The 27,908-nt window shown below is 46.0% G+C and overlaps 1 protein-coding gene across 2 annotated transcripts in view; it reads left to right on the top strand.

The window, feature by feature from the left end:
• The first annotated feature begins 6,503 nt into the window (after nt 1–6,503).
• The window catches only part of mta1 (metastasis associated 1), a 38,460-nt gene continuing 17,055 nt past the window's right edge, over nt 6,504–27,908 (top strand). For both annotated transcript variants that reach the window (XR_013968877.1, XM_080850485.1), the window contains exons 1-4: nt 6,504–6,621; nt 20,627–20,694; nt 21,013–21,106; nt 27,843–27,908. The exon at nt 27,843–27,908 is cut by the window's right edge and continues 61 nt beyond it. Coding sequence is in view for 1 of the 2 variants with exons in the window: in XM_080850485.1 (XP_080706611.1) it covers nt 6,594–6,621; nt 20,627–20,694; nt 21,013–21,106; nt 27,843–27,908 (256 nt within the window). In the remaining variant the exon portion in view is untranslated. The remainder of the gene's footprint in view (nt 6,622–20,626; nt 20,695–21,012; nt 21,107–27,842) is intronic.

The following is a 27,908-nucleotide window of genomic DNA, read 5'->3' as shown; positions in this document are numbered from 1 at the left end:
TGTATGTATGTATGTATGTAGGACCGACTGGTCACCCCATGTTATTTGGGGATGTGGCGACTGGACTTGGTGGTGTAGTGGGCAAGAAGAGTGCAGGAGATGGTGGTTTTTCCGTACAAAAATATAAATATTTATTAACAAGGGCCCATGAAATAAAAAAAAAACAAATCAAACATACCGGCCGTACTCACAGGCCCTTCAGTACTCTGCACCCTGGGCACCTGCTTGTCCTTCTTAGGCCCAAATCACAGGCACCTGTTCGGCCCAAGCCAGGCCCCAATCCTAGGCACACAGACTTACCTTTAACTAAGTTCACATACTGGCCCTATAGCAAATACATACATACACACAAGGTACAACACAAGGCACAAATACAAGGCACAAAGACAAGGCACAAATACAAGGCACAAAGACAAGGCACACAGAACTAGGCACACAAAACAAGGCAAACGGTGTCCACACATCTAGAACCAAAACACTTCTCCTCACATCAGGGAAGTGTTTTACCCTCATGTCTCAACAGGTTCTCTTTGGTGCCGTAGACCCAGGTTCGAGTCCGGGGTGGTCAGAAGTGGGATGCCCTGCTGTGAGGTCATCGGAGGCGCACCCATGAACATGAATGTTGACCCCGTGTGAAGGACGCCATGGTTGGGTGAAGCACTTGTGTGTGTGGGGTGTTCTGGATGGGAGATGCATGATTGGTATATGCCTGAGTGATGCCTGTGTGCATGAAGCACATGGGTGCGTTTCCCGAAGGTGAGGGCAGTGTGACGATGTGACTTTTTGGTGTGGCGGTCAGAGTGCATGTTTGGCACCCCGTAGACCCGGGTTCGAGTCCGGGTGGGGTGACCACGCTCTCCCTTCGCTACTGTATGTATGTATGTATGTATGTGTGTATGTATGTGTGTGTGTGTGTATGTATGTATGTATGTATGTATGTATGTATGTATGTATGTATGTATGTATGTATGTATGTATGTGTGTGTGTGTGTATGTATGTATGTATGTATGTATGTATGTATGTATGTATGTATGTATGTGTGTGTGTGTGTATGTATGTATGTATGTATGTATGCATGAATGAATTGTGGTGTCCCACGGGGCGTGTTGTGGATGGAAAATACGTTCCCCTGAAAGCAGGCAACAAAGGTCTCCAGAGGTCGACCAAGTCAGAAACTACATTTCCCAGAATGCCCAGGAAAGCAGAGTGGTGATGGAGATTACCAATCAAGCCAGAGAGGAGACAGACAAAGAGAGGCTGGCAAACACATTTGGAGGGTGGAAGGAGAGGCACATGTTTGAATAATGTGTGTGGAATGTGGAGAACGTTTGAGTAACTGAGTTTTGGAACTGATTGTGTTGAAGTGGAACCGTTGAAAGATAGCCTTTACAGAGACAGAATAGTCTGAGATGATTTGGTTTAAACGGCGACTGATCCTTTTGAGTTACTAGAGAAGCCTAATTAAAGCTTGAAAACACTGTTTTGTGTGACTCCTCCACACGGCCTCAGATAGTTCGTTACCAGGAAAAACCCCGCAAGTATTAAAGTATGTATGCATGTATGTATCTATGTATGTATCTATCTATGAATGTATGTTCTATGTATGTATGTATGTATGTATGTATGTATGTATGTATGTATGTATGTATGTATGTATGTATGTATGTATGTATGTATGTATGTATGTATGTATGTATGTATGTATGTATGTATGTATGTATGTATGTATGTATGTATGTATGTATGTATGTATGTTTGTGTGCGTGTGCGTGTGTGTGTATGCATGTACACATGCATGTAAGTATGTTTGTGTCTCTGCCTGACTGACTCTCGCTACCTGCGGTATCCTTTCTCTGCTTGCGTGACTGTGCATCTACCTGTGTTCCTTCTTGCTCAACAGTGTGTGTTTGCATCCTTTTTTAAATATGTCATATTCCTTGTTTTGCCTTTCGTGGTCCGTCTGTCTCTTCCCTGATCTGGCTTCTTCTTCCAGTCAGTCCTTCCCAGGGACGTGCACAGGAATTTTGAAGGGCAGTTGCTCTCCCCTGGAAAAAAGGGGCAACACATTCATCTGATCGCAAATTTAGCCAATATAATTTTAAACTCTCACTAACCGTTGCTGCCATGCCCCCGTCCCCTGATCGCAAATATATATATTTCCTTTGGAGGGCGATTTCAGTTGAGGAGGGCAAACGGGCAGTTGCCCGAGCAACCTTAACCCCCTCCTGTGCACGTCCCTGGTCCTTCCTGACTGTCTAGGTATCTGTCTCAATAGCTGCAAGGGCTAGGGGGAAATAGATTCAGCTGAGTATTGTGATTTTAACCAAAAACTGCATTGAATTAGATGCCCAAGAATCCAGCCATCCCAGTTGGCAGACAAAAAAGTTAGTTTAGTTGTTAGTAATTGATTAACCTATTGATAGGCTAAAGGCATTCATAGTCCACTATATGACAGTAAGAAGCTACTAATCAATGTTTAACCATTTATTTTATTTTATTATTCAAATGTGTCAAATGTATATGTTGGAAAAACAGATTTTGACACGATTGCAGTGTCAAAATCATGATCTTGTATTGATCATCATCAAATATTGTGATTATACTGAATGTTGACAAATGTAGGGATTCCAAATAGTATTTGGGCATGTTTGTCTGTGGGTCTGACTAGCTGGCTACCCACCTGACTTTGCCTGGCTGCACCTGTCTCTCTGTCTCTCCATTTGGTTGTCTCGCCTCCTGCCTGTCTGTCTGCCTGCCAGTGTCTCCGCCTTTCTGTCTCTGTTTGAACGGTTTTTTTTTTTTTTGCTTAAACACAGCAGCAGCCTTGTTTTTGAAGGAGGAGAATTAAGGAGAACTCATTCTACATTTATGAGGAGCCCAGTGCTGTGCAGAAGTATCGGCTCAGAAAGAGAGAGAGAGAGAGAGAGAGACAGAGAGAGAGAGAGAGAGAGAGAGAGAGAGAGAGAGAGAGAAAAAAAAACATCTGGATAGAGAGCAGCCAACTCTTCAGACAACATCTCTTTCAGTGTGTGGACAAAAATGTACAATAAAATATGACCTGCCCTGTTCATGCGTTCCTATGTTCTGAATGTCCACGGGGTGCAAGTATAACTACTGAATCTTTGGGTTAAGTTCTTTGTGAAAACGAGACACACTCAAGCTTAGATGATGATTATGACTACTTATTACACGGCTCTTCTTAATGCTGTAGAATGCTCCATTCACTTGAATGGGGCTTCCCAACGTTCTGCGGTCAACTATTTTCCGATAACTGACCGTTGCTATGCAGTTAATGACCGCTGTCAAGGAAAGTGGCCTTTTTGCCTCTGATTCACATCTTTCGTAGCATTCCGCAAGTAGTACGGTAACTTATCAAGGGAGTTTCAGCGGACGGTTGAGCAGCTGTGTTCTAAAGAATGTTCAACTGTCTTTGAAGTTCAACGTCTTTGGCGAACTATTTCTCTGCTTTTTAACCTCACTACGTAGGCTATAGTAACAAAAACAAATACATTGTAAAAGACACACTGTGTAAAGTAATTTTTTTAGTTTTAGCCGTATAATAAGCGGGATAATGTATAGAACGCCGGTCATTGTCGGGAAAATAAGCCCCTTCACGGTGAATCAACACCCCTTCGCTTCGCGTCGGGGTGCTGTTCGCCCTGTCGGGGCTTATTTTCCCGACAATGACCTGCGTTCTATACATTATCCCTTACATCATATCTGAACTAATGAACTCATATAATGTGTCCAAGCGTATGGCCTAAACACGAGCTACACATCGACACACACATGAACACACTCCATGGCTTTGTTGTGTGCCTACAGTGAAGGCTAAGGTAAAGCCTGTAATTGGCTGAATGAAGTCACATGACCACAGATTAAAGGCACCCTCTGGGTTGAGCTTTGTTTCAGGGCTTTTCATATGGTGTGGATCACATGCACACACACACACCCACACGCACGCACAACCACACACACACACACACACACACACACACACACACACACACACACACACACACACACACACACACACCACAGCATTCCTCTGTTGCCCACAGCCATGATGAAAACCCCCTTACTAGTTTCTCCCTCATCAGGAAAAAAAAAAAATCAACTCTACTCCCTCACGAGAACGGAGAGCAAAATGGTCTGGGCCTCCATCTTCTCTGTGTGGGCTGTGGGCTGCAGTGACGTGAGTCCATATGCTCTGCACGCCGATAGGCCCTCCTACAGAAACACAAATACTCCAATGACCAATCAGCTTTTTGTAAAAATGTGTGCTCTTATCCTACAGGCTCAGATGAAGGGAGGCATTTTCTGAATGGGGACATAACATGTGATCAGTAAATCTATAACATGATTACCCTGTGGTTCCACATCATGTGAATGTAAAGGTAGCCAGGGGGTACAGTGCTGTGCTGTGCTGTGTAGTGAGTAACCCTGACTCCCTTAAAAGACTTGCTAGCGACAAACGCTAGCACCCATGGATTTTAGCCTCCTTGCTATAGCCGGTACAGTGCTATGCAGTGAGTAAACCTCACTTCCCAACACCTTAAAGGCACCCAGTGCAACTTTATGTAAACATTCAATGAAAAATAAACATTCAATTTCTAGTCTTTTTTACACGTAGTAAGTTTCAATAACTCCATACCATTACATATCGTCATTCAAGGAGCAAAGATGAGACGTCATTGTGTGGTGAGAACTGATAGAAAATCGTAAACAACAACAATCGCCGGTGGGGAGAGGCCATTTTTCCATTGACTGGAAGCCTGCTGTATTTATTGTAGGTTACAAAAAATAAAGAAGATGGCGGCGATTGTTGTTGTTATCGATTTTCTATCAGTTCTCACCACACAACGACGTCTCATCTTTGCTCCTTGAATGTCGATATGGAATGGTATGGAGTTATTGAAACTTACTACGTTTAAAAAAGACTAGAAATTGAATGTTTATTTTTAAGCCTCGAAAGTTGCACTGGGTGCCTTTAAGAGGCAAACTAGCGACAGACTGTAGCACCTATACATTTTTTTTAACCATATATTCTAGAAAGTTAGTACAATACAGGATGCATTAAAGTACAATGTCTTGAATTATTTTCTCATTTGTATCAGTCAAACAAATCCCTCCCACCCATACCACCCACACAATGAGAAAAAAACAAAAAACGAAACGCACCTATACATTTTAACCTCCTTGCAAGCGCGCCCACCTCCCATGCCAGTGATTGCGAGTTCAAGACCGGTGCAGGACTGTGCTTGTTTACACAGCGTAGGTTACAAGAACTCAACACAGCTTTTAATACATTTGATTAACTGTTTTTAAACATAGGCAGTGGTGTAGTCCAGGTTATACGCGGGTATACGGCGTATACCCACTTATTTTTCAGTCAGCTTTACGTATACCCACTTCTCAAAACAGGTCGTTTATCCGGTGCAGTATGGACTGCTTAAAAAAAATTAAGAGTATACCCACTTCTCCAGGGACCACTACACCACTGGGCGTAATGAGTATTATTATGCACCATGCTCACCACAACCACCAAAACCTATAATCTTCAGAGTCTAGTGCTGTGTTTTGACAAAAAAAGTTAAATTGATCAGAGATCTGAAAGACAGTGTCCTGGGCTGTGGTAACTGGCCAAATATTCACAATTTCTATATTTCACATTACATTCATTTCAATAATTATGTAATTTACAAAGTACTTTTTTTAAACTGCACAAAGGGTAAGACACAATAGGCTATGCTAGCCTGAAATTAATTTGTGATTAAGGCCCATCTGAATTCTTGATCATTTATTTTTAAGACGTGAAATTTAAAGGATGGCCTATTTGTGGACCCTCCGTAAGGTCATAGTGCAAGTGATGCTGTAGTCCCAGTACTACTGCCTGCCCTACTCCCTTTAAACAGGGATACACAGCCTGCTTAGAGGGAGTGCATTGCACACATGAGAATACAAAGTATAGGCCTGGGCTGAATAGTTGCAGTGCACATAGCAATAGGAACGTGATTATACGACCAAGAATTTTACTCTTGCTTGAATCCTAACAGAGCAAAAGAGCTGGTGGAATGAAAGGGGGGAAAGAAAAAGAAAAGAAAAAAGAAAGTGTAAGACCACATCTTGTGATTTTTCACCAATTTACTAAAAATAGGAGTGGTTCGGCAAGACGGCAACAGTTGTTTACCTCGCTCTATGTGTTTTAAGCTAGAAGCAATTGTCCCTTTTTGAAGGAAGGCGGGGAGAAGCGGGCGGGTCATGCTGCTCGCGCTGCCCCGGTCCATCTCGAGTCCACCCCCCCGGAGGAGGCCAACCCGTGACTGATTCTGGCTCGGCGTCCTGATGAGCTGCTTTGTTGCGTGTTGTCCAAATTTTACGCGGGTTTTTCAGGTTTACCCCCCACATTGAAGTGTTTTGAGAAGTGCGCCCTAAAAATATGTGCGCTGTCGCTTTAAGATTCCCTTAGCTAGTCTGCTTCGTATTGATCAATCCACCATTTTCCAACACACAGCACACTCAGCGGCAGTGGTAACGCAGCGACGGCGGCAGCAGAAAGCCCTACCTGGAGACGCCAGGACCTGGGGCAGTCATGGCAGCCAACATGTATCGGGTTGGAGGTAGAGCACGTTTTTGATGTAACGTAACGTTATTTATGTGTCCACAATGTCGTGATCGCCGGTGAATTCGTCACACGACTGCAGCCGCGTTTGTCCTTCCTCTTTTATTTCTCAAAGCTAAAGAGCCTTGTGCTGTAGCTACAGAGGATGATGATGGTGACTGTGAGGAGGGCGATGAAGAGTGTCGGAACCAAGTGAATGGTCTTTTAATGTTGTTGTTCAAATTTTCTGCTGTTATAACGAAACGAAATTCTGGTTTCACGAGTGCTAACGTTCTTGGTTTGTTTTCTCTGAAATGATTAAAGTCACTTCAGCTTTTAAAGTTAAGTTTGGCCAGCTAGCTGTGTTGGAAAGTGCGTTAGACTGAGTAGGCAGAGCCAGCTTTTTGTCGTCTTAAGTCACCACTGGATTTCAAAAGATGTGAATTGCTACAGCCACCATATGTTTATTTCAGCTGTTGGTCCAGCTGAAGTGAAAAGCTTTAGCATCAGTCAAGTTATTAGCTTCCATCACTGTCATTATTAAGATAATTTAACAGGTCTGCTCCTAAACTTAATGTCAGAAATTATTCCTCAAATTATCTCCCAAACACTTAATTTTAAGTTATGTTAACCACAAGACAGATCAACTCTGGATTCAAAATACTTATTGATAAACTACTGAAAGCTGTTTATTTGCTTTAAATCATGGTTGTAGTTCCTAAAATGTGCCTTCAGAACCCCTCAGCAGATTCAGACCAGGAGGCTAGCACCACAGAGATCATGGGGTCAATACCTGGGGAGAACTGACTGCCAAAATGTATCCCCATGATGATTTATAGCTTTCTGTGGAGCAGCATGGATAAAAGGGGTATCTCAAAAGGTAATGAAGCCGACAAGTAAAGTTCTATCAACATAGGCAAGTAAGGTAACCAGAATTTATTCTACAGGGTTACTGGTATCCTTAGTGACATATAATTTTGCTAAATTTAGCTCATGTTCTCATAGATAGAAATAGAGAAGTATGGGCACTTGGTCAAAGAAACTGTAATTTTTGTCACGATTTCTGGAGTTTTAACAGTCAGCTTTCTAGGCAACGGGTAAACTAATATCTAGCCTTAACTCCGTTTGGTTGTTGTCATAAGCCCTATGTCGACAAATATTGTATGGCAACGGAAATATGACAACTTTTGGCGTAGGTAAAAATGCTATTGAATAGCATGGAGATCTAAGTTCTTCAGGTAAACCTGCACTTGTTAAGCAGGTTAGCCTAAGTGTTGAAGTTTTTGCCTGAGGTGTTGTTTAGCCTACTACCCTGCTGTCGTATACTAAGTATGAGTAGGAGGTGAAAGGAAGCATGGATCCGTTATTTTAAATCAGTCACGGTCAGGTGTATGACAGCCTCCAGTCCTGAGTTCTTCGAGTCCTTTTTCTTGTGAGGTGTATCTCGCTCGTTAGTTGACCTGAGGAGTGGTTCTCTCCCCTTAGTAAGATTCTTGCGTTGAGTTCAGCCGTGGGAAGTCCTTACACTCTAGCCCCTCCACCACCCCACACCATGGTCCACGTTGGTGGATTTGTTCCTCCATGTAACCTGTGCTTCATAAAGCAGATTAGCGGTGGTCCTGCTGACCCTGGTGTTCCCAGGATCTAGCTCATGCCTGGTCGTGGTCGCAAGAGAAAGCTCTCTGTAGAATGCTTGGGAGCTTACCAGTTTACTCGTAAGGAGGAAGCTAAGTTACAAGAGAAGCCTTTCGGTCTGGGCGACAGTGCGACAGTGACTGGGCGCCGTGGATGATGCTAGGACCTGTGTTTTGTTGTTGCATACTCCCTGCTCTGACTCTATTGTTGGATTGATTTCGCAGGTCTATTAGGAGGGTCATGGTCACTGGCTATCAGCTTTCGCTCTGCCCACATAGGAAGGGATTGATCAAGCAGGAATAGTGGCAGGCCTCCCTGGAAGCCCAGTGGTGTAGTGGTCCCTGGAGAAGTGGGTATACTCTTATTTTTTTTAAGCAGTCCATACAGCGCAGGATAAACGCCCTGTTTTGAGAAGTGGGTATACGCAATGCTGACTGAAAAATAAGAGGGTATACTCCGTATACCTGCGTATACTCTGGACTACACCACTGTGGAAGCCTAGTCTGTGGCACCAGTCTGGATTTTTACCCCGCTAGTTAGCGCAGTTTTTCTTTTTTTTTAAGATTTATTTTTGGGCTTTTAATGCTTTTATTTGAAAAGGACAGTTGAAGATATGGCCGGAAGCGAGGCGGAGAAGAGGTGGGGAGAGGATTGGGAAATGACATCAGGCCAAACTTGTGAACCTGTGTCCCCTCGGCCAATGTAGCCCGTAAGTGGGGTGCTTTTTAGGCTTGCGCCACCGTGTCCCCCTAGTTAGCGCAGTTTTTGAACTAGGGGCTAGTGCAGCTGAGTGAAACCGGCTGGCTGGCTGGCTGGCTGGGTGTGTGGGTGCGGCAGAGGCACAGCACGATTTTAACTTTCTAAACTTGCAGCTCCACGTCAAAACACCGCCCAACCACGGCTCCACACTCCAGACCAGGGTGAGTGCCATTTGGGTCTCGGTGGGGTGGGTGTCCGTCCTTTCCCCCAAAGTGCCTGCACCTCTGACTCCACCTTCAGCTGGGCTGGTAGGATGAAGGTTCATTTTGCCATCTTTGCCTTTCTTGTGTAACTGTAAGTCAAGGCAAAGCAATTTAATTTATATAGTGCATTTCATGCACATGTGCAACTCAATGTGCTTTACATCAACAATAGCAGGAAAGACAATAAAGAGTTAAAATGATAAAAATTAAGAGTAAAAATGAAACATGTAAAAAGAAGTTGATGAACATAAAAATATAAGATAAGATAAGAAAGGAGAGAGTGTAGGAGAGAATGCATATATGTTTTCCTCTGCATACATGGACATGAATACTTTTGAAAGGTTTGTGAGCAGTGACTCCGGTGGGTTGCCTTCAAGGTGAGGTCAGCGTCTCTTCGCCATTGGCCTGGCTTGGGAGTCCCCTCACGGGCTGTTAACTGCAACTAACAGATAAGAGCCCAATGTATGAGCTGCCTGTTCAGAGGCACCACAAGGGAACTATTCCACTGTTTCCCTGATGTTGACATCAGTGTGTTTTTGTGTGTGGTTGCAGTTAGCCTCATTATTTTTACTTAATTGAGGGTAATATACTGTGATGGAACTCTCAGCCACAGACTTTTCTAATATCTCAGATAATAAACAAACACAAACGGTATAGGCCTATCCAAGGGTTTTTTCCTAGCACAAAACTACTAAAAGGTGAATAATAGTTAAAAACTAATTTCATTGTAATTTCTTTTTGGGGGTCAGCTTCGCAGAAATAGCGTGCTGCATACTGTTCTTGGCTTATGTGTTGAAATGCGTAGAGAACGGCATAAATGGAGATACAATGAGAATTGCCCTGTGTTTGCAGACATGGATGCTCTGTTTATTTCTTTTCATTTTCCCCTGCAGAAAAAAAAATCAGTTGTGATGAGACCTACCAGTAGTGACAGGCCTGTCTAAAAGCAACAGAAATATTAGATGAAGATCAGATGAGGTCGCTTTCAAAATTATAATTGACCTCAGGGTTGGTGTCACAAATTTCATTTGCATTTTTTTGTAGGTCCACCAAAGAAATCTCCCTGTTTGGTCAATGTGTTACATGTGAATGCTTGTAAAGTTGTGCTGGTTAGCGAAAAGTGACTTTTATTTAGCTAATGAGTTTCAAGCTTATTTCCTGTGGAAGAATGTATGGCACTTTGCATTAGAATAAGGCCCCTCGGTGAAACAATGAGCTGTGGAAACAAAGGCTGTCTGCATCCCACTGATTCTTCCCTGCATCTTAGCACTTAGCATCTTAGCACTTAGCATCTTAGCATCTTAGCACTTCCAGGTAGAATCTTCTTCAGGGTCTTTGAAAACATACACACAGAAAAGAAAGGTCTGGCTGTATTCTCCTCAGGGGAACTTAGGAGGGAATGAACTGAACAGCCATGAACCTCATGCTGATATTAAGACCTTAAATGCTCTGTGTATTTAGATTCAGTTTATGAACCAGATCTCCAAAGAGAGACAAGAAGCTTTCATGTCGGTTTCATGGGGCTCCGCAGTTCCTTCCGGTCCCTTCTCCCTCTTCCTTATCTTGTGTTTTACCGGAATCCCCCATGAGTGAAACGGTTGCCTGACCTTTGACCTGTGTTCTGGTTCTTAGCGGGAGAATCCCTACATCTCTGAGTTTCAGGTGCTTGAGGTTACTTTAGGTAAAGCCCCGGTGACCTCACTCAGGGACCAGAAGGTCACGGCATGAAGTAAGTCCGTAAGTGGATAAACCCATGTGATATTCCATCATGCAAAACAAACTCACTGAAGCCAGCTAGCTGCGTCAAATGGGAGCGAACTGCTACAGTCCTCCTAAAACCAATGCATATATAGCCTGTGTTTATTAATGGGAGTTAATAGCACTCAAATTATTCTGGTCTTGATTGATTGATTTCAGTTGTGTTCACCCACGGCACCCAAGTTTGCTCACATTGCCAACCCAGTCCATGTCTAGCAGGCCTTTTCGGGAGACCCCCCCCCCCCCCCCCCCCCATCTAACCACACACACACACACACACACAGAGACCCCCCCACCCACCCACCCACACACACATACCCACACACACACACACACACACACAGACACACACACACACACCAACCCCCACCTCCAGCTTCAATACAAGGCTGCGTTTGCCTCTGGGCAGCGTGTTTTATGCATGGGCTGGTTCGGGGTGTGCTGCTGCTGCTGGTGGGGAGGAGGTGCAGTTGCTGAAGGAGGCGCAGATGCTGGAGGAGTAGCAAATAGCAGTGGTGCTGCAGAGTGGGTCGGAGGTGGTCAGAACCTTCAGTGGTTTTTGGTGCTCCTCAGTGGAAATAATGTGTGGTTGCAAGAAAACACCACTCGGCCTGTTGGTGGTGGTCCTATAAGAATGAATGAATGATTGGTTAAAAGAGTCTTAGTGTCAGTGAGGCACAGATTCACAGAGAATTACGGAGAAAAAGGTGAGTTAGCTAAGGATGAGAGAGAGAAGGAAGGGAAGAGGGAGAGAAAGGAAGGAAGGGAGAGAGAGAGAGGAAGAAGGAAAGGGAGAGAAGTGAGAGAGGAAGAAGGGAGAGAAGAGCGAGGAAGAAGGAACAGAGGGAAAGTATTCAAAAAAACTGAGAAACAAGAAAGCACGAAAAAAAAAAAAGTACAGAGATGGACAACCAGGAAGTGAGAGAAATTCAGGTGTGAGTTCACAGGTGAAGACGTGGATGGAGAGAGAAAGAGAGAGACACACGTACACACACACACACACACACACACACACACACGCACGTACACATATCCACGATCATTCCTGCCTGGGCCAGTCCCACCTGACACGGCTATCTATCTGGCAGTGGCACGTGATTGACAGATGAAACACAAACCTGATCTTTTATTTATCACGTCTTGCTCTGGCACCGGAGACTTCCGTTAGTGTGGGTCGGTCAGGTAGCGCTACTCGCGTTCTGATGAACTCTCCTCCGTATCCTGACAGAGCCGCCACAGCGGAGGGCCTTGTCGTTCTCGGACGCGTTCCTCTCCCAACGAGCCGCACATCAACAACTTCTCAGTCATCGCAAGAGCACTCATGCATTGGCAGTGAACTCTGCCGTCTATTTTTTATTTTTTTTATACCTTTTATGTTGTTAGACATATGTAAACTACAACAAATCAAAACAAGGTCAAAGGTTATTCGAATAATGGACACAGGACGCATTTCTCTCAGCATTTGAGACTTCAAATGGATGCGACCTAGAAGTCTAAAGGGCCTTTTGGAAGTGGATTGTCCTGGTGGGCCAGACGCAGACAGACCAGTTCCACACAAGTGTGATATATAGGCTTCCTGGAGAAGGGAAGGTAGTTTGGGAGTAAAGGTAGTTTGGGATTACAGGTAGTTTGGGAATGAAGGTAGTTTGGGAATGAAGGTAGTTTGGGAGTAAAGGTAGTTTGGGAATAAAGGTAGTTTGGGAATGAAGGTAGTTTGGGAATGAAGGTAGTCGACCGTATGTGAATGTTTAGGGGATGAAGGAGAAAGTAGAATTGCAGAGGCAAATTCATCTTGCATAAAATTAAAGTGAAAATCTTTACAGAAACTGCATAACATCAAATTCTATAAAACATTGCAGAAATGTAGTCAATCTTGAATACGCCTATTCCTGGTCAGCCTTGCCAGTGTATGGGAATTTCTTTCGTAATTTTTTGTTGAATTTTAAGTGTTTCAAAACAGCTGTGGAATCTTGTGTTACTGTAGTGTTCTGTTGTGGTTGGGGAGCTTTTGTTCGGGTGCCTGGCACTTACCTGGGCAGAGTGGCAGACAGACCGACATGCCCAAGCACGAGAAGTTGTAAAGGCGTCTCTCCACTGAACAGTGAAATATCTGGAATAACCCACGTCTGCTAAAAAAAAACAACGTGTGTGTGTGTGTGTGTGTGTGTGTGAGAAGGAGCCACTGTAGAGAAGCGGTAGGTAAGACCATGTATTTCAAGGCAGAAGATTCATATTGCCATAGTAACCTCCATCCTCTAAATGATGAGTATATTGTTGTGTGTGTGTGAGGAACACACACATTTGTTATCTCTCCGCACCTCTCCCAAAGACTCTCTGTTTCTCCTCCTGTGGTCTTTCCTTTGTTCCTCTCTCGATCTCTCAGTCTGCTTTTTGGGAGTTTGTCTGTCTCACTCCCCCCCCTCCTCTGTCTCTCTCTCTCTCTCACACACTCTCTCTCTCGCTCTTTCTTTCTCTCTCTCCCTCTCTCTCTCTCTCATTATTTCAGTTCATCTCTCTCCAGTTTAGTTCTCTCTCTCTTTCTGGCCTGGTTATAATGCATTCAGCCCAGTCTCGTTCTCTCTCTCACTACCTCTGTCTCTCTCTCTCTCTCTCTCTCTCTCTCTCTCACTCACACACACACACACACACTGTCCAATTCTGTCTGTCTGTCTGTCTGTCTTTCTCTCTCCCCCCCCTTGTCTCTCGGCAACCTACTCGGATTGGATCACAGAAAATGTAACTGCACTGTGATGTCACAGCCTCTGCTACCCTGTGATTGGCTACTGCTGTGAGGAAGGGGGATGGGGCACAGATGCCGCGGGCGCAATGAGAGAGGGAGTCAGAAAGAGAAAGAAAGAGAGAAAAAAAACATAGACAGACCGACAGAGAGAAAGGATCGACACAGGCTTGTGCTGTATAGATCTTTAACAAACAAAAAAAGTGGAGTCAAGTCCGAGTTTGGATTTGCCCCTCGTTTTTTTTGTTGTTTCTTTTTACTCCCCGTCTCTAGCATAGTCTTTCACTGTGTTTCACGGAGTTCAAGGTTTTTTTTTTTTTTTTTTTGTGCTGTAGCTTTGCCAGTTGTGCAAAGAGAACTCTTGGCGAAAAAGTACAGAGAGAAATAGAAGGGTGTGGTTTGTGCTGTGTTACACACACACACACACGCACACATACACACACACACACACTCCATTTCACCAAGGGCTGAGACAAGTAGGCCAGATGATTCATTAGTCCTTTGTTTTGAATGTGTGTGTGTGTTGAATTTGTATGTGCATGCATCTGTGTGTTCATTAGTCTGTTTACCCACTGCACGTTGTAACTTCACACATGTGTATAGTATATCAGCTTGTGTGTGTCTGTGTGTGTGACCGTGTGTGTGACCGTGTGTGTGTGAATATTTAGGTGTAGTATCATTGCACCTAGCAGGGTTTGCTACGGAGAGATTCACACAATAGGAGTCTCTGTAGACAAGACCAACAGTCTCTCCATACACAAGACCATCAGTCTCTCCAGACTAGACCAACAGTTTCTCTAGACTAGACCATCAGTCTCTCTCTAGACTAGACCAACCGTCTCTCCATACACAAGACCATCAGTCTCTCTCTAGACTAGACCAAGAGTCTCTCTAGACCAGACCTACCGTCTCTCCATACACAAGACCATCAGTCTCTCTCTAGACTAGACCAACAGTTTCTCTAGACTAGACCAACAGTCTCTCTAGACTAGACCAACCGTCGCTCCATAGACTTGACCAACAGTCTCTCTAGACAAGACCAACAGTCTCTCTAGACTAGACCAACCGTCTCTCCATAGACTAGATCAACAGTCTCTCTAGATTAGACCAACCGTCTCTCCATAGACTAGACCAACAGTCTCTCTAGACTAGACCAACAGTCTCTCTAGATTAGACCAACCGTCTCTCCATGACTAGACCAACAGTCTCTCCATAGACTAGACCAACAGTCTCTCTAGATTAGACCAACAGTCTCTCTAGATTAGACCAACAGTCTCTCTCTAGACTAGACCAACAGTTTCTCTAGACTAGACCAACAGTCTCTCTAGACTAGACCATCAGTCTCTCTAGACAAGACCAACAGTCTCTCTAGACAAGACCAACAGTCTCTCTAGACTAGACCAACAGTTTCTCTAGACTAGACCAACAGTCTCTCTAGACTAGACCATCAGTCTCTCTAGACTAGACCAACAGTCTCTAGACAAGACCAACAGTCTCTCTAGACTAGACCAACAGTCTCTAGACAAGACCAACAGTCTCTCTAGACTAGACCAACCGTCGCTCGCTCCATAGACTTGACCAACAGTCTCTCTAGATTAGACCAACCGTCGCTCGCTCCATAGACTTGACCAACAGTCTCTCTAGATTAGACCAACCGTCTCTCCATATACTAGACCATCAGTCTCTCTAGACTAGACCATCAGTCTCTCTAGACTAGACCATCAGTCTCTCTAGACAAGACCAGCACATCCCCTTTAGACTACACCAGCAGCTTTACTGCTTTACTGTCACTATCGACTAGAGAAGTACACTCTCTGTGTATTTAATGGTAGTTGCTATGTTGAACCATGAATATGGCCGCCCCAAAAGCTTCTTCTTTTGATGGCCAGGGGTGAACGTGTGTGATGTGTGTGTTTCAGTGTTTGTGATGTGGATGTGTGTGTGGTTGTGTGTGTCTACGCATGCGTAGGTGTCTTGCCTGAGGTAGGTATGGATAACAGGGGCTTGACTGCAAGCAGAGATAGCTAAGATGCGCTCTGAAACCGGAGATGGAGTGGCGATCAGGGGAGGAAGTAGAAGAAAAGAGGAGATGAGTGGAGCAACAAAAAGACCTGCATGGAGAGCAGAGCAGAGGAGATCTTTTAAAGAAGGGGTGCAGAAAGGAGAGGAGAGAGAAGGTGGCAAGGAGATGAGAAGAGGTGAAGAGGCTGGGATGAGTGGAAGAGAGGAGATGGATAGATGGAGAAAGGGAGGTATGGTGCTTTGGCAGGAGTCCATGTGGCGGGTGTAATCCCAGAGGTGTGTGTGTGTGTGTGTGTGTGTGAAGGGGGTTGTGTGTGCGCGAGTGAAGGGGGTTGTGTGTGCGCGAGTGAAGGGGGTTGTGTGTGCGTGTGTGTGTGCGTGTGTGTGTGCGTGTGTGTGTGTGTGTGTGTGTGTGTGTGTGTGTGTGTGTGTGTGTGCGCGCGCGCGACACGGTGTGTGTGCGTGTGTGTGTGTGTGTGTGTGCGTGTGTGTGTGTGTGTGCGAGTGAAGGGGGTTGTGTGTGTGTGTGTGTGTGTGTGTGTGCGCGCGACACGGTGTGTGCGATACGGTGTGTGCGGGTGTGCACGCGACGGTGTGTGTGTGCGAGTGAAGGGGGTTGTGTGTGTGTGTGTGTGCGACACGGTGTGTGCACGCGACGGTGTGTTGGGGGTGTGTGTGTGGGGGTGTGTGTGTGCGCGCGCGACATGGTGTGTGCGTGTGTGTGCACGCGACGGTGTGTGTGTGTGCGCGCAAGGGGGTGTGTGTGTGTGTGTGTGTGTGTGTGTGTGTGCGCGCTTGTGTGTGTGTGTGTGTGTGTGTGTGTGTGTGTGCTCTTGGGGGTGTGTGTGTGTGTGTGTGTGTGTGTGTGTGTGTGTGTGTGTGTGTGTGTAAGGACAGACACCCCACCAGGCCGGGGGCTAACGGAGACGTCCCACTGACACACAGGCTTGGAGCAGAGCCAGCGGGGATGGAAAGATGGAAGGGCTGGTCGGGAAGGAAGATTAGAGGCTGAACTACGTCAGGGGGTGGGGGGGGGGGGGGGGGCTGAGAAATACAGAAAGAAAGAGAGAGAGAGAGAGAGAGAGAGAGAGAAAGAAAGAAAGAAAGAAAGAAAGAGAAACGGATCATGAGAGAAGATGTATGGGGTGAGACCAAAGGTCCACACTGACTGCTGGTGTGTTGCATGTTCGACCCTGGTATTCCACACGTTCTGTGTGTGTGTGTGTGTGTGTGTGTGTGTGTGTGTGTGTGTGTGTGTGTGTGTGTGTGTGTGTGTGTGTGTGTGTGTGTGTGTGTGTGTGTGTGTGTGTGTGTGTGTGGTGACACTGGGTGAAAGAGCAGGCCTGTTCCGCTTGCCTCTCTCGCCTTGCCCACACAGGCCTGCACCCTCCAGCTCTGAGCCACACAGGCACACACACACACACAGGCCTGCACCCTCCAGCTCTGAGCCACACACACACACAAAGAGGCCTGCATCTTCCAGCTCTGAGCCCCACACACACACACACACACACACACACACACACACACACACACAAGCCTGCATCCTCCAGCTCTGAGCCCGCCTGGCTGGCCGACGGCACCAACGGTTTCTGGGCCTGCTCTCGTGATGGGGGAGCCTTCAGAAGTCGCGCTCTTAATGGAAGGCTCCTCGGTGAGGGCCAGGGTGGGTGTGTGTGTGTGTGTGTGTGTGTGTGTGTGTGTGTGTCAAGCTTCAAAATGAATATGTGGCGTGTGTGTGTGTCTGTCGGCCGAGGCTTTGGCTTCGGCTCTAGAAGGGGAATTCCTGATTGCAGGCTCAAGAGCGTGCAGACTTGGTTACCAAAAAAAAAGAAAAAAGATAGAAACCCCCACCAACTTTTCTTCTGGCTTTTACTGCCTGGCAGGAAATCGTCTGGAGCATGCTGCTAAATGTGAACGAAGACGGGAAGACGGGTGACCTCGATTTGTCCAAATATTTTCCCTTACTCCTCATTTGCATTGATCCCTAACTCTACTGCCTTCAGTATTCACAACATGAATCAGTGAGAGGCAGTGCTGCCCATCTCTGGGCTCGTGCTTCAGAGGAGATCAGCGACTGTGGTGTGGGAAATGCTGAAAAGTATGTATACATGTATGCATGTATATATCTTATTTATTCAATTATTCCACTTTACATATGCACATACTCTGCACTTTTATTGCTATTTTGCACTTCTGGTTAGATGCTAAACTGCATTTCGTTGTCTCAGTACCTGTACTCTGTGCAATGACAATAAAGTTGAATCTAATCTGAAAAGGGGACTGTTCTGCCGTTTACCCCTTTAAAGTTTTGTATAAGCTAGTGTTACGCCCCTCTACACCCCTACTGGCTTTGCAGTGGAAGTGCAATAGCTTTTAGGTGGTGAATGGGCATAATTACCCTGATTGTCCACACCTGGGGAGGTGTGGATATTAGACATGCTGCAGTTTGCCCTCAGTTGCGGCTTACGCGCACCAGGTCGTAACACTAGCGTGGCTCAAGAATCATATAGTTCACTCGGAGGCTTAAGGGCAGTCTAGGATATGACCTCCGAGAAACATACAGGTCACTGAAACATATGCCAGATGCCAAACACTGTGCAGGCTACAGTAAAGGTCTCCTAGCCTTCATGAAACCTTTTTTGAGTTGTTATGTAAACGAAAAATCGAATCACTGTGTACCGTTTTTATATTTGGCTGTTTGGGCAGAAGCTTTTACTCAAGGGGACTTGTTGTGCTTGGATGGCATACATTTTATAGCTCGGCGTTCACTCCCAGAACCAAAACTATCGCACTGGTTTTGCCAGCTGCTTTGTTCTGCCCGCTGTGTTATAGGAGCACAAAATGCCGCTCCTTAGCCAAGCGGCAAACCCAGTCCATACCAAGTGCTAACCGCTATACCAACGGAATCCAGGGAATTGTAATGCAAACCATGAGGATGTTGTCAAGCAGTTATGCGTACTGTACTTTCCTGGCTATTTACCGCACCATATATAAATCGCATCAAGGTATTTTACGTTATTCTACAAAACAAACATGTGTGTTGACGGCACCTGTGTAGTTCATTCAACAATATGCGTTTAAAACTAAATGCCATGTAGTTGTGGTGCGAGCACTACTAGTTGTATGAACTAGGGATGGGCATTTCAAGCAAAAATACTATACTTCCTCTCTGCAGTCATACACACACACACACACACGCACACGCACACGCACACACACACACACACACACACACACACACAATTATAGGGTACCTCATTCCCACACACATTCCCATTTTCCTTACATTTAATTTAGTGTTATGGTGTCATGGACACTAAACGTTTAAGTCCAATCATTAATTGGTCCTCTGGGGACCTAGGCTACCATAAATGACAATCCTCTGACGCTTGTGTGTGTGTGTGTGTGTGTGTGTGTGTGTGTGTGTGTGTGTGTGTGTGTGTGTGCGCGCCAGTATTGAATGAACACGCTTGTGAAAGGGGGAGGGGGGACAAGACTGATTGGTGAGCTGAATTTGAGAGATTAAACCTTTGCTACTGGCTGTGCAGCGAATGGTGTCGTCTTGGTTGCTATGGTTACTAGTTGCTATGCTAGCTAGTTAGCTAAGGACTCGTTTAACAAACCTACAATGGTTTAAATGGCAGAGTTCCATTCGCATGAAATGTTCTAGTCTCCTCAATTTAGCTTATAATATTTAAAAAAAGGAAAAGGTAGAAACCCTCAGGGTGCCTGGGCATTAACACAAGTTCATATTCACATTATATTCATACAACACACTCTAGACACCTTGTCTGTTTTACACCAGTGTGTGTTTTACTAGTTCGTTTCGGTTAGCAGGAAGTTCTAAATTAGTAGAATCTAGTGGTCTTAAGTGCTTTGTCTGCACGGCCATGCAATTCAGCGTCATAGAGCTACTGATTAAATGGGGCACTAGTTTCTAAAATAGGCTAAGAGCACAAATATTGTGGCAGTTTGGCATCTTGGGCCAAACTTTGGTAAAGGAACACTGAATGTGTAAAACCAACAATTTTGCCTGCAGACATGGACAGTCACACAACTGCAGTAGTTCATACAAAGAATCCAATATTGTTTTGCAGGGTAGTGTAAAACGGCACATTACTAAACCGGTATGTGGCCCAAGACCCACTGTCCCATGATGTCCGTGCCTGAGTGTATCCAGCAGCTTCTTCAATATGAGCCTGAACATTTAGTGCTGCTGTTAATCTGCCCATCACTCTGCTATGTGGCCAATAGCTGGTGGCAGGGGGGAGTGGGTGGGTTGCTTGGCCAGACAGTAATGTGGTTGCATGTCAGTAAACCACGCCCTGGGTACACCTCTCATGATGTGGTGTGCGTGTGTGTGTGTGTGTGTGTGTGTGTGTGTGTGTGTGTGCAGTGGTTTACACGCCCTGGGTACACCTCTCAGCACTGATCCAGAGCCATCAGGGAGACCTGTTTCCGTCTCCCATCCCAGCTCCAGCGCTGTGTGTGTGTGTGTCTCCCATCCCGGCTCCAACGCTTCTGACTGCTAATCACCTTTAATCCACTCATGAGCGGGTGTGTGTGGGGTGTTTGCCTGCCCGTCTCACAGCAGGCTTCTATAGGGTACTGATGCCGACTCGCAGGGACCTTGTAGGATTGCAGGGGCACCTCAGAAGAAGAGGCAAACACAACACCAACACAACGACAACACCACCACCAACACAACAACAACAACAATACACGATTGGACGATAGGCGTGTTGTGTGTGTAGTCACGGCTGTTGAATCATCCTTTCTGTTGTTTTTCTGTTGTGTAATCATGACGAATAAAAATACTCCTGATTCATAGTCACACATTTGTGTGGATCTGAGCTGCACCTGTCACATCTCTAATATGTGTGTTTGTGTGTGTGTTTTCCTCCTAGATTATGTATATTTTGAAAACTCCTCAAGTAACCCCCTGCTCATCAGGCGAATAGAAGAGCTGAACAAGGTAAGCTTGCTGTGTGTGTTTATGGCTGGACCCCCATGGAGTTTATGTCTGGGTGTATTCTTGTGTTTTTTTTTCAGGTTGTGTGATTGTGTGTGTGTGTGGGTGTTTGGTTGGGTTTGGTGTGTGTTTGTGGTGTGTGTGTCCTGTCCCGTCCTATAGCCAGGCTGTGTGTGAGACCACATGTATGATTGTGTGTGTGGTGTGTGTGTGTGTGTCCTGTCCTATAGCCAGGCTGTGTGTGTGAGACCACATGTATGGTTGTGTGTGTGTGCGTGTGTGTTTATATATGTGTTTTCATATGACGTATCGTCCTCACAGACTGCGAATGGGAACGTGGAGGCCAAGGTGGTGTGTTTCTACCGGCGCAGGGACATCTCCGGCACACTGATTGCCTTGGCTGACAAACATGCACGTGAGTTCACCAAAATTGTCTGTGTCTGTGTCTGTGTGTGTGTGTGTGTGTGTGTGTGTGTGTGTGTGTGTGTGTGTGTGTGTGTGTGTTTGTATGTGTCTGTGTGTGTGAGACGGAGAGCATGTGCCGAGGCCGATTTATTCTCTCCACAGGGTTCTCTTTGTTGCTGTGATTTTTCATATTTGCTTGAAAAGTAGCTCCAGCAAAAGCAAGAGCAATCACGGCGGTTTCTCCATCAATCAGCCCGTGTCCCTGAAACAGAGTTTAGCTCAGGAGTCACGGCAACGCTCCTCTTTAGTCCTGTGCTCAACAATGCCTCGTGTTTACCACGCTCCCCGCGCTAGCCGAGACGCTCTCTGTCAACGCGCTAGGTCCGGGCTGGAGTGCTGGCTGCCGCCTGGGTGCTGAGACATAACAGTAACCTGAGCACACGTTGGGTGTTGACTGGCAAAGTCCACGTGTGTTATCGATAGAGTACAATACAACGTTGGTCTTAAAAGATTAAGGAGTTGTGTGACCGCTGTAATATCTTTAATTATGACTTTATTTACATATAAGCCTTTGCTCAGAGCTTACAGTGATTTTCAGTAGTACATGAAATCCTGCCAGAAGTTGAATTTGCACGTGTTCACATCAAAGCAATACAGTGGAAATGGTAAACGCAGAGGAACTAATTGTATTTAATACATGCAAAGAAATAAGTGTGTGTGTGTGTGTATATGTGTGTGGGAGAGAGTGAGATGGTATGTACAAAATCAAGAAGTTATTTGCTAACATTAGAAACTGTATAGAAAATGCAGATGAAAGCATGAAAGCTGAAATGATTAAATATCCATATATATATTTTGGCAAGGGCTAGCTTGTGCTGAATGCTAAAGTGGGGCGCTCACACACACACACACACACACACACACACACACACACACACACACACAAGTGGGGCGCTCCTCTCCTCTCCTCTCCGCTGAGCAGAGCTGGCCCAGAGTGACGTGTGGGCTCTAAGCCTCTCAGATGGGAGTGGGAGTGGGTGTGGTGGGAGGATGGAAAATGCAGAGTGTGCGCTCAGGCGACGACGGAGGGTCTGTTTGTGTTATAGACTGTGTGTGTGTGTGTGTGTGTGTGTGTGCGTGTGTGTGTGTGCGTGTGTGCAAAGGGGTGAGTGGGTGGGTGGATGTGTGCAAAGTAAGAGTGATGATTTGTTTTATGCCTGCAGAAGTGAAGCGTGTGTGTGTGTGTGTGTGTGTGTGTGTGTGTGTGTGTGTGTGTGTGTGTGTGTGTGTGTGTGTGTGTGTGTGTGCGAGAGAGAGAGAAAGAGCTTGGAAGTGCGGTTGAGACTCCAGCACGAGAGCGGTGTTGGTTGCCAGCTCTCCCTTCAGCAGATTCCTCGGCATTCACAATTATGTGAAAAATCAAAGCCGACATGATGGAGGGAATAAATAAATGAATGAAAGAATGAGTAAATGAGCGAGGGAGCTGAAGAAGTAAGATCAGGAGGGATGGAAGGATAGAGACAGAGAGGGAGAGAGAGAGATCAGGAGGGATGGAAGGATAGAAGGATAGAGACTGTAGGTGAATGAGAGAGGGAGTGTGTGTGGGCAGGTAGTGAGATCAGGAGGGAGGGATGGAAGGATAGAGACAGAGAGAGAGAGAGATCAGGAGGGATGGAGGGATAGAGACAGTAGGTGAAGAAGGGAGGGAGTGTGTGTGGGCAGGTAGTGAGATCAGGAGGGATGGAAGGATAGAGACAGAGAGGGAGAGAGAGAGATCAGGAGGGATGGAGGGATAGAGACAGTAGGTGAATAAGGGAGGGAGTGTGTGTGGGGCAGGTAGTGAGATGGGAGGAGGCAAGGTGGGAAAGGGAGGGATTGAAAGGAATGGGTGGAAGAAAGGGGTGATGGAAGGATGGAGAGAGAGTATTGGAGCAGAGGTCTGAGTGAGGGGGGGGGGGGGGGGGGGAGAGAGAGAGAGAGAGCGAGAGGCAGATCTCTCCTGCACATCGGACCTCTCGGTGTCTTCAAGTCAAAAACTATATTATTCTTTTGATTGCACTGGAGTCTGGTAGGATGATTCATGCTCTGTCCTGAATTAGCTTGGATCAAACTCTGTCTGTTACTCCCTAATCAAGTCTCACCGTCTCTTTAAGGAGGCACAGGCAGAAAGAGAAGACTGAGAGTGAGGATAGGAGAGAGAGAGAGAGAGAGAGAGACCCTCTGGAGTATATTTGTAGTTGGCATTTGTCAGACTGCTTTCTGAGCGAGCGCGAGTGTGTGTGTGTGTGTGTGTGTGTGTGTGTGTTGGATGACTCACAGATTAAATATTTGACTTTCTGTGATGCTGCTGCTCCTTGGTGGAAGGCTGTGACCTCGCCCTACTTGAGGGAGTCATTCTCCCTCTCCAGTGCTGTGACACCGCCCCTCTCCAGTGCTGTGACCCCGCCCCTCTCCAGTGCTGTGACCCCGCCCCTCTCCAGTGCTGTGATTGAGTGACTCACCCTCTCCAGTTCTGTGACCCCGCCCCTCTCCAGTGCTGTGACCCCGCCCCTCTCCAGTGCTGTGATTGAGTGACTCACCCTCTCCAGTGCTGTGACCCCGCCCCTCTCCAGTGCTGTGATTGAGTGACTCACCCTCTCAAGTGCTGTGATTGAGTGACTCACCCTCTCCAGTGCTGTGACCCCGCCCCTCTCCAGTGCTGTGACCCCACCCCTCTCCAGTGCTGTGACCCCGCCCCTCTCCAGTGCTGTGACCCCTCCCCTCTCCAGTGCTGTGACCCCGCCCCTCTCCAGTGCTGTGACCCCGCCCCTCTCCAGTGCTGTGACCCCGCCCCTCTCCAGTGCTGTGACCCCGCCCCTCTCCAGTGCTGTGACCCCACCCCTCTCCAGTGCTGTGACCCCGCCCCTCTCCAGTGCTGTGACCCCTCCCCTCTCCAGTGCTGTGATTGAGTGACTCACCCTCTCCAGTGCTGTGCAGGAGAGTAAGAGACTGTCCAAACACTGAACTGAAGGATCAATAACTAATCAATAACCCACTAATAACAAAATAAAGTCCTGCTGTCCCCTCTTTCACCTGCTGATCTCTGGACGGTCCTTGTGTGCTCCCTCGCCCATAGTTCTGGAGCATTAGCATTAAAGCCCAGTGAAACGGTCAGCTTAAGCACATTCTGTTTGTGTTTGTGGTGCTGTGTGTCAGCCAGCTACGGAAGTCTTTCATTTTAGTGGCGAGCGAACTTGGCTCCGAGTCTCTCCGCCACTTTTTAGTGGCCGTGAATCCACAGGCCCGTCCAAAGCCGCAATGAAAAAGTCATTAAATGATGCCGTGTTTTATGAATGAGCGAGGAGGAGGAGGCAGTTCACACTCAGACGATTCGGATCAGAGGAAAATGGTTCAATGTGTGTGAAACAAATGGAATAGGACCTAAATAGGTTAGCAATGGAATTAACTTGAGTTATCTTTATATTTATACATTTTTAGATCCGATTCAGCTGCCAGAATGAAGGGTAATTTTGAAATATTAAAGACTGTTGCATATTCTTAGGTGTTCAAAACACAATCCGAATGTTTAAATTCCATTATAATGTTATTTTGTGAAGTCTACCCTCAATTCAAACGTATGCTTTTCAGAATTTCAGCTAAAATAGTGCCTCGTGTTTTAGCTCTCATAGATACTTTTTCTCTCTCTCTCTCTCTCTCTCTCTTCTTCCTTTCCTCCACTGCTCTGGTAAGGTGATGCACTCAGCAATAATTGATGATTAGTTGAGGAGGGTGGACAGCAGTGGGCGTTAGGTGAGAATTTAGCCAGTCGACTCAGCTGTAGGTCTGAGGTTCCCAGGCTGGGAATACCTACACCTGCATGCTCACGTTCACTCATTCACTCACGTTCACTCACGTTCACTCACGTTCACTCACGTTCACTCTCTCACTCATTCACTCACGTTCACTCACTCACTCACGTTCACTCACTCACTCACTCACTCACTCACTCACTCACTCACTCACCCACTCACTCACTCACGTTCACTCTCTCACTCTCTCACTCATTCACTCACGTTCACTCACTCACTCACTCACTCACTCACTCACTCACTCACTCACTCACTCACTCACTCACTCACTCACTCACTCACCCACCCACTCACTCACTCACATTTACTCTCTCACTCACTCACTCACATTTACTCACTCAGTCACTCACATTAACTCACTCACTCACATTCACTCTCTCACTCTCTGACTCACTCACTCACTCACTCGCATTAACTCACTGACTCACATTTACTCTCTCACTCTCTCACTCACTCACTCTCTCACTCTCTCACTCGCTCTCTCACTCGCTCGCTCACTCACTCACTCACTCACTCACTCACTCACTCACATTTACTCTCTCACTCACTCACTCACTCACTCACTCACTCACTATTACTCTCTCACTCACTATTACTCTCTCACTCACTATTACTCTCTCACTCACTATTACTCTCTCACTCTCTCACTCTTCATCTCTCTCTATGGATCAGTTTCTCTCTCTCTCTTTCTCCTTCCTCTCTAGTTTCTTGCACACCCTCTCTTTCGTTTGCTCTCTCTTTTTTTGAAAGGGAGAAAAAGCCTCCTGGCCTCCTATCCTGTTATAATTCAGAGGAGTAAGTCAGTCCTCTCACACCTCTGTAAAAATGGATAGCCTTGTGTACCTCTCCCTTCGCCTCTGCTGATGGTATGATGCCAAACCAGTACCTGCTGAAAACCACAGTAGATCCTGTTTGGATTTTGGTTTCGTGTTTACAAAGTGTTGGTCAATTGGTTCAGATAGGTCTCTACTCTTCAATGTGTCTCTCTTAAAACATACACATCTGTAAATATGATCTTTTATATATGAGTTTTTCGGACAAAAGTGTCTTCGAAATGACTTAATGATCTGAGAAAGACCCTGAATGGGGTTTGTGCGTGTGTGTGCTTGCACGCTTGCTTGCACGTTTCAGTGAAAGAGCAGAAAGGTGGATTCGGTTGTGAATGCTGGGAGTGGGAGTGAACGGGCTGGGAATATGTATTGATTTTAGACCCTCACGTCCCATATGGCCTGATTGCTTCTCTCGCTTGCCCTCTCTCCCCCTCTCATACCTCTCTTTCTATCTACCTTTCCTTCTCTCTCTCTCTCTCTCCCCCTCTCATACCTCTCTTTCTCTCTCTCTCTCATACCTCTCTTACTCTCTACCTTTCCTTCTCTCTCTCTCTCTCTCTAATGATAGACCGAATGAATTGGAGCATGCTCGCGTGGTTTAATCCTCCATCTTTCTCTCCATCTCTCTCTCCCTCTCTCTCCCGCCATCTCTCTCTAAATCTCTCTCTCTGTCACTTTCTCTCTCTCTCTCTCTCTCTCTCTCTCTCTCTCTCTGTCTCCTTCCCTCCCTCCCTCTAAATTTCTGTCCGTCTGTCTGTCCGTCCCCAAAGCATCCAACTAGATCTCACGACTCGCTTTTGTGTCTTATTTGTCCTTCGAGTGAGACAGCGAGCGAATGCAAGTGGAGTGTAGTGAGGTAAAAACTGAGATGGGAGAGGGTGATGAAGGAAGAAAATGAGTGCAAAAAAAGACATCTACGTTGATAAAGAACAGCGTTTCCCTTTACAAAAAGGCATCCTATATATTTCCTTGTATTTGTTGTGTTCCTGGTTCGTAAGTTCTATACCACTGCGATAATCTTGAAGGGTACCAGTCATAGACACAGCACGCCACACCAAAACAACATCTCAACAACACAACAACAACAACAACAACATCTCATTCAATCAGTTGTTTTCCCCCAGTGGCATTGGAGACGGTCTGTTTGAGGGGAGCGGGAATGGCGCAGAATTTCTCAAAAAAAATGTCTCCAGGTCTGTCAACAAAGACCCTGTCCATAAGAACCACAGAAATCTGCAGAGTCTCACTGCATTTATCGAATGGATGTTGGCATTTTTCAATCATTTGTAATAGCCATACAATCAATGCCTATGGAAAATAGTACACCGCGTCTTCCAGAAGGTGCTAATGGGTGCTTAATAAAGAGCTTACGAATGCTTAATAAAGAGCTTATGAATGCTTAATAAAGACCTTATGACTCTGTTTTTGGAGCTCCTCAGAGCTCCCTCGCAGGAAGCGTCCTTGGGAGCCTGCAGCCAGGCGCATACCAATCAGCCGCAGTAGCCAATACTTGCCATCAGCACCCAGCACCACTGTTGCCTAGCAACAAGTAATGCTGTTGTCCAACCGCTGCTAGTAAGGGTAATACTGATGTAGCAACCAAACGGAGTGTTTCAGAATCCACATGCCCTATGACGGCTTCAAACAAATACTGCACAAATATTTCACATTACAGGCCACCAATTGTTTGCATTAGAGTTATTAGAGTACTCTGGTATTTGCCCTGAAAAAACATGATTTTATTAATTGTGAATAAAATAATAGTTCATGTATTGATGAATTGTAATTGTACTGACTGAGCAGTAATTGCAATCGACTTGAACTTGTAGTTGTGGTAGTGTGCTAGAGATGCCATGCCAAGGGACCACGGATGAAAACTAGCTAACCAAGCTAATTACGGTGCATTTACATTTTCTGGGAAATGTTTATCAATGTACACTGTCCCTTTTCAAATAAACGCATAAACTAAACTAAACTAGATAGGCAGGTTTAGTCTGTCAGGTGGTGTTCTGGTGACCTTGTGACCTTTCCATGTTTGGACTGACCCTTGACCTTTTGACCCCTGCAGGAGAGATGGAGGAGGAGATGGAGAACCCTGAGATCCTGGACCTGCCCGAGAAGCAGAAGCACCAGC

The sequence above is a fragment of the Sprattus sprattus genome, assembly GCF_963457725.1.
Source record: "Sprattus sprattus genome assembly, chromosome: 13".
NCBI lineage: Eukaryota > Metazoa > Chordata > Actinopteri > Clupeiformes > Clupeidae > Sprattus > Sprattus sprattus.
This window is presented reverse-complemented; position numbering and strand designations above follow the sequence as displayed.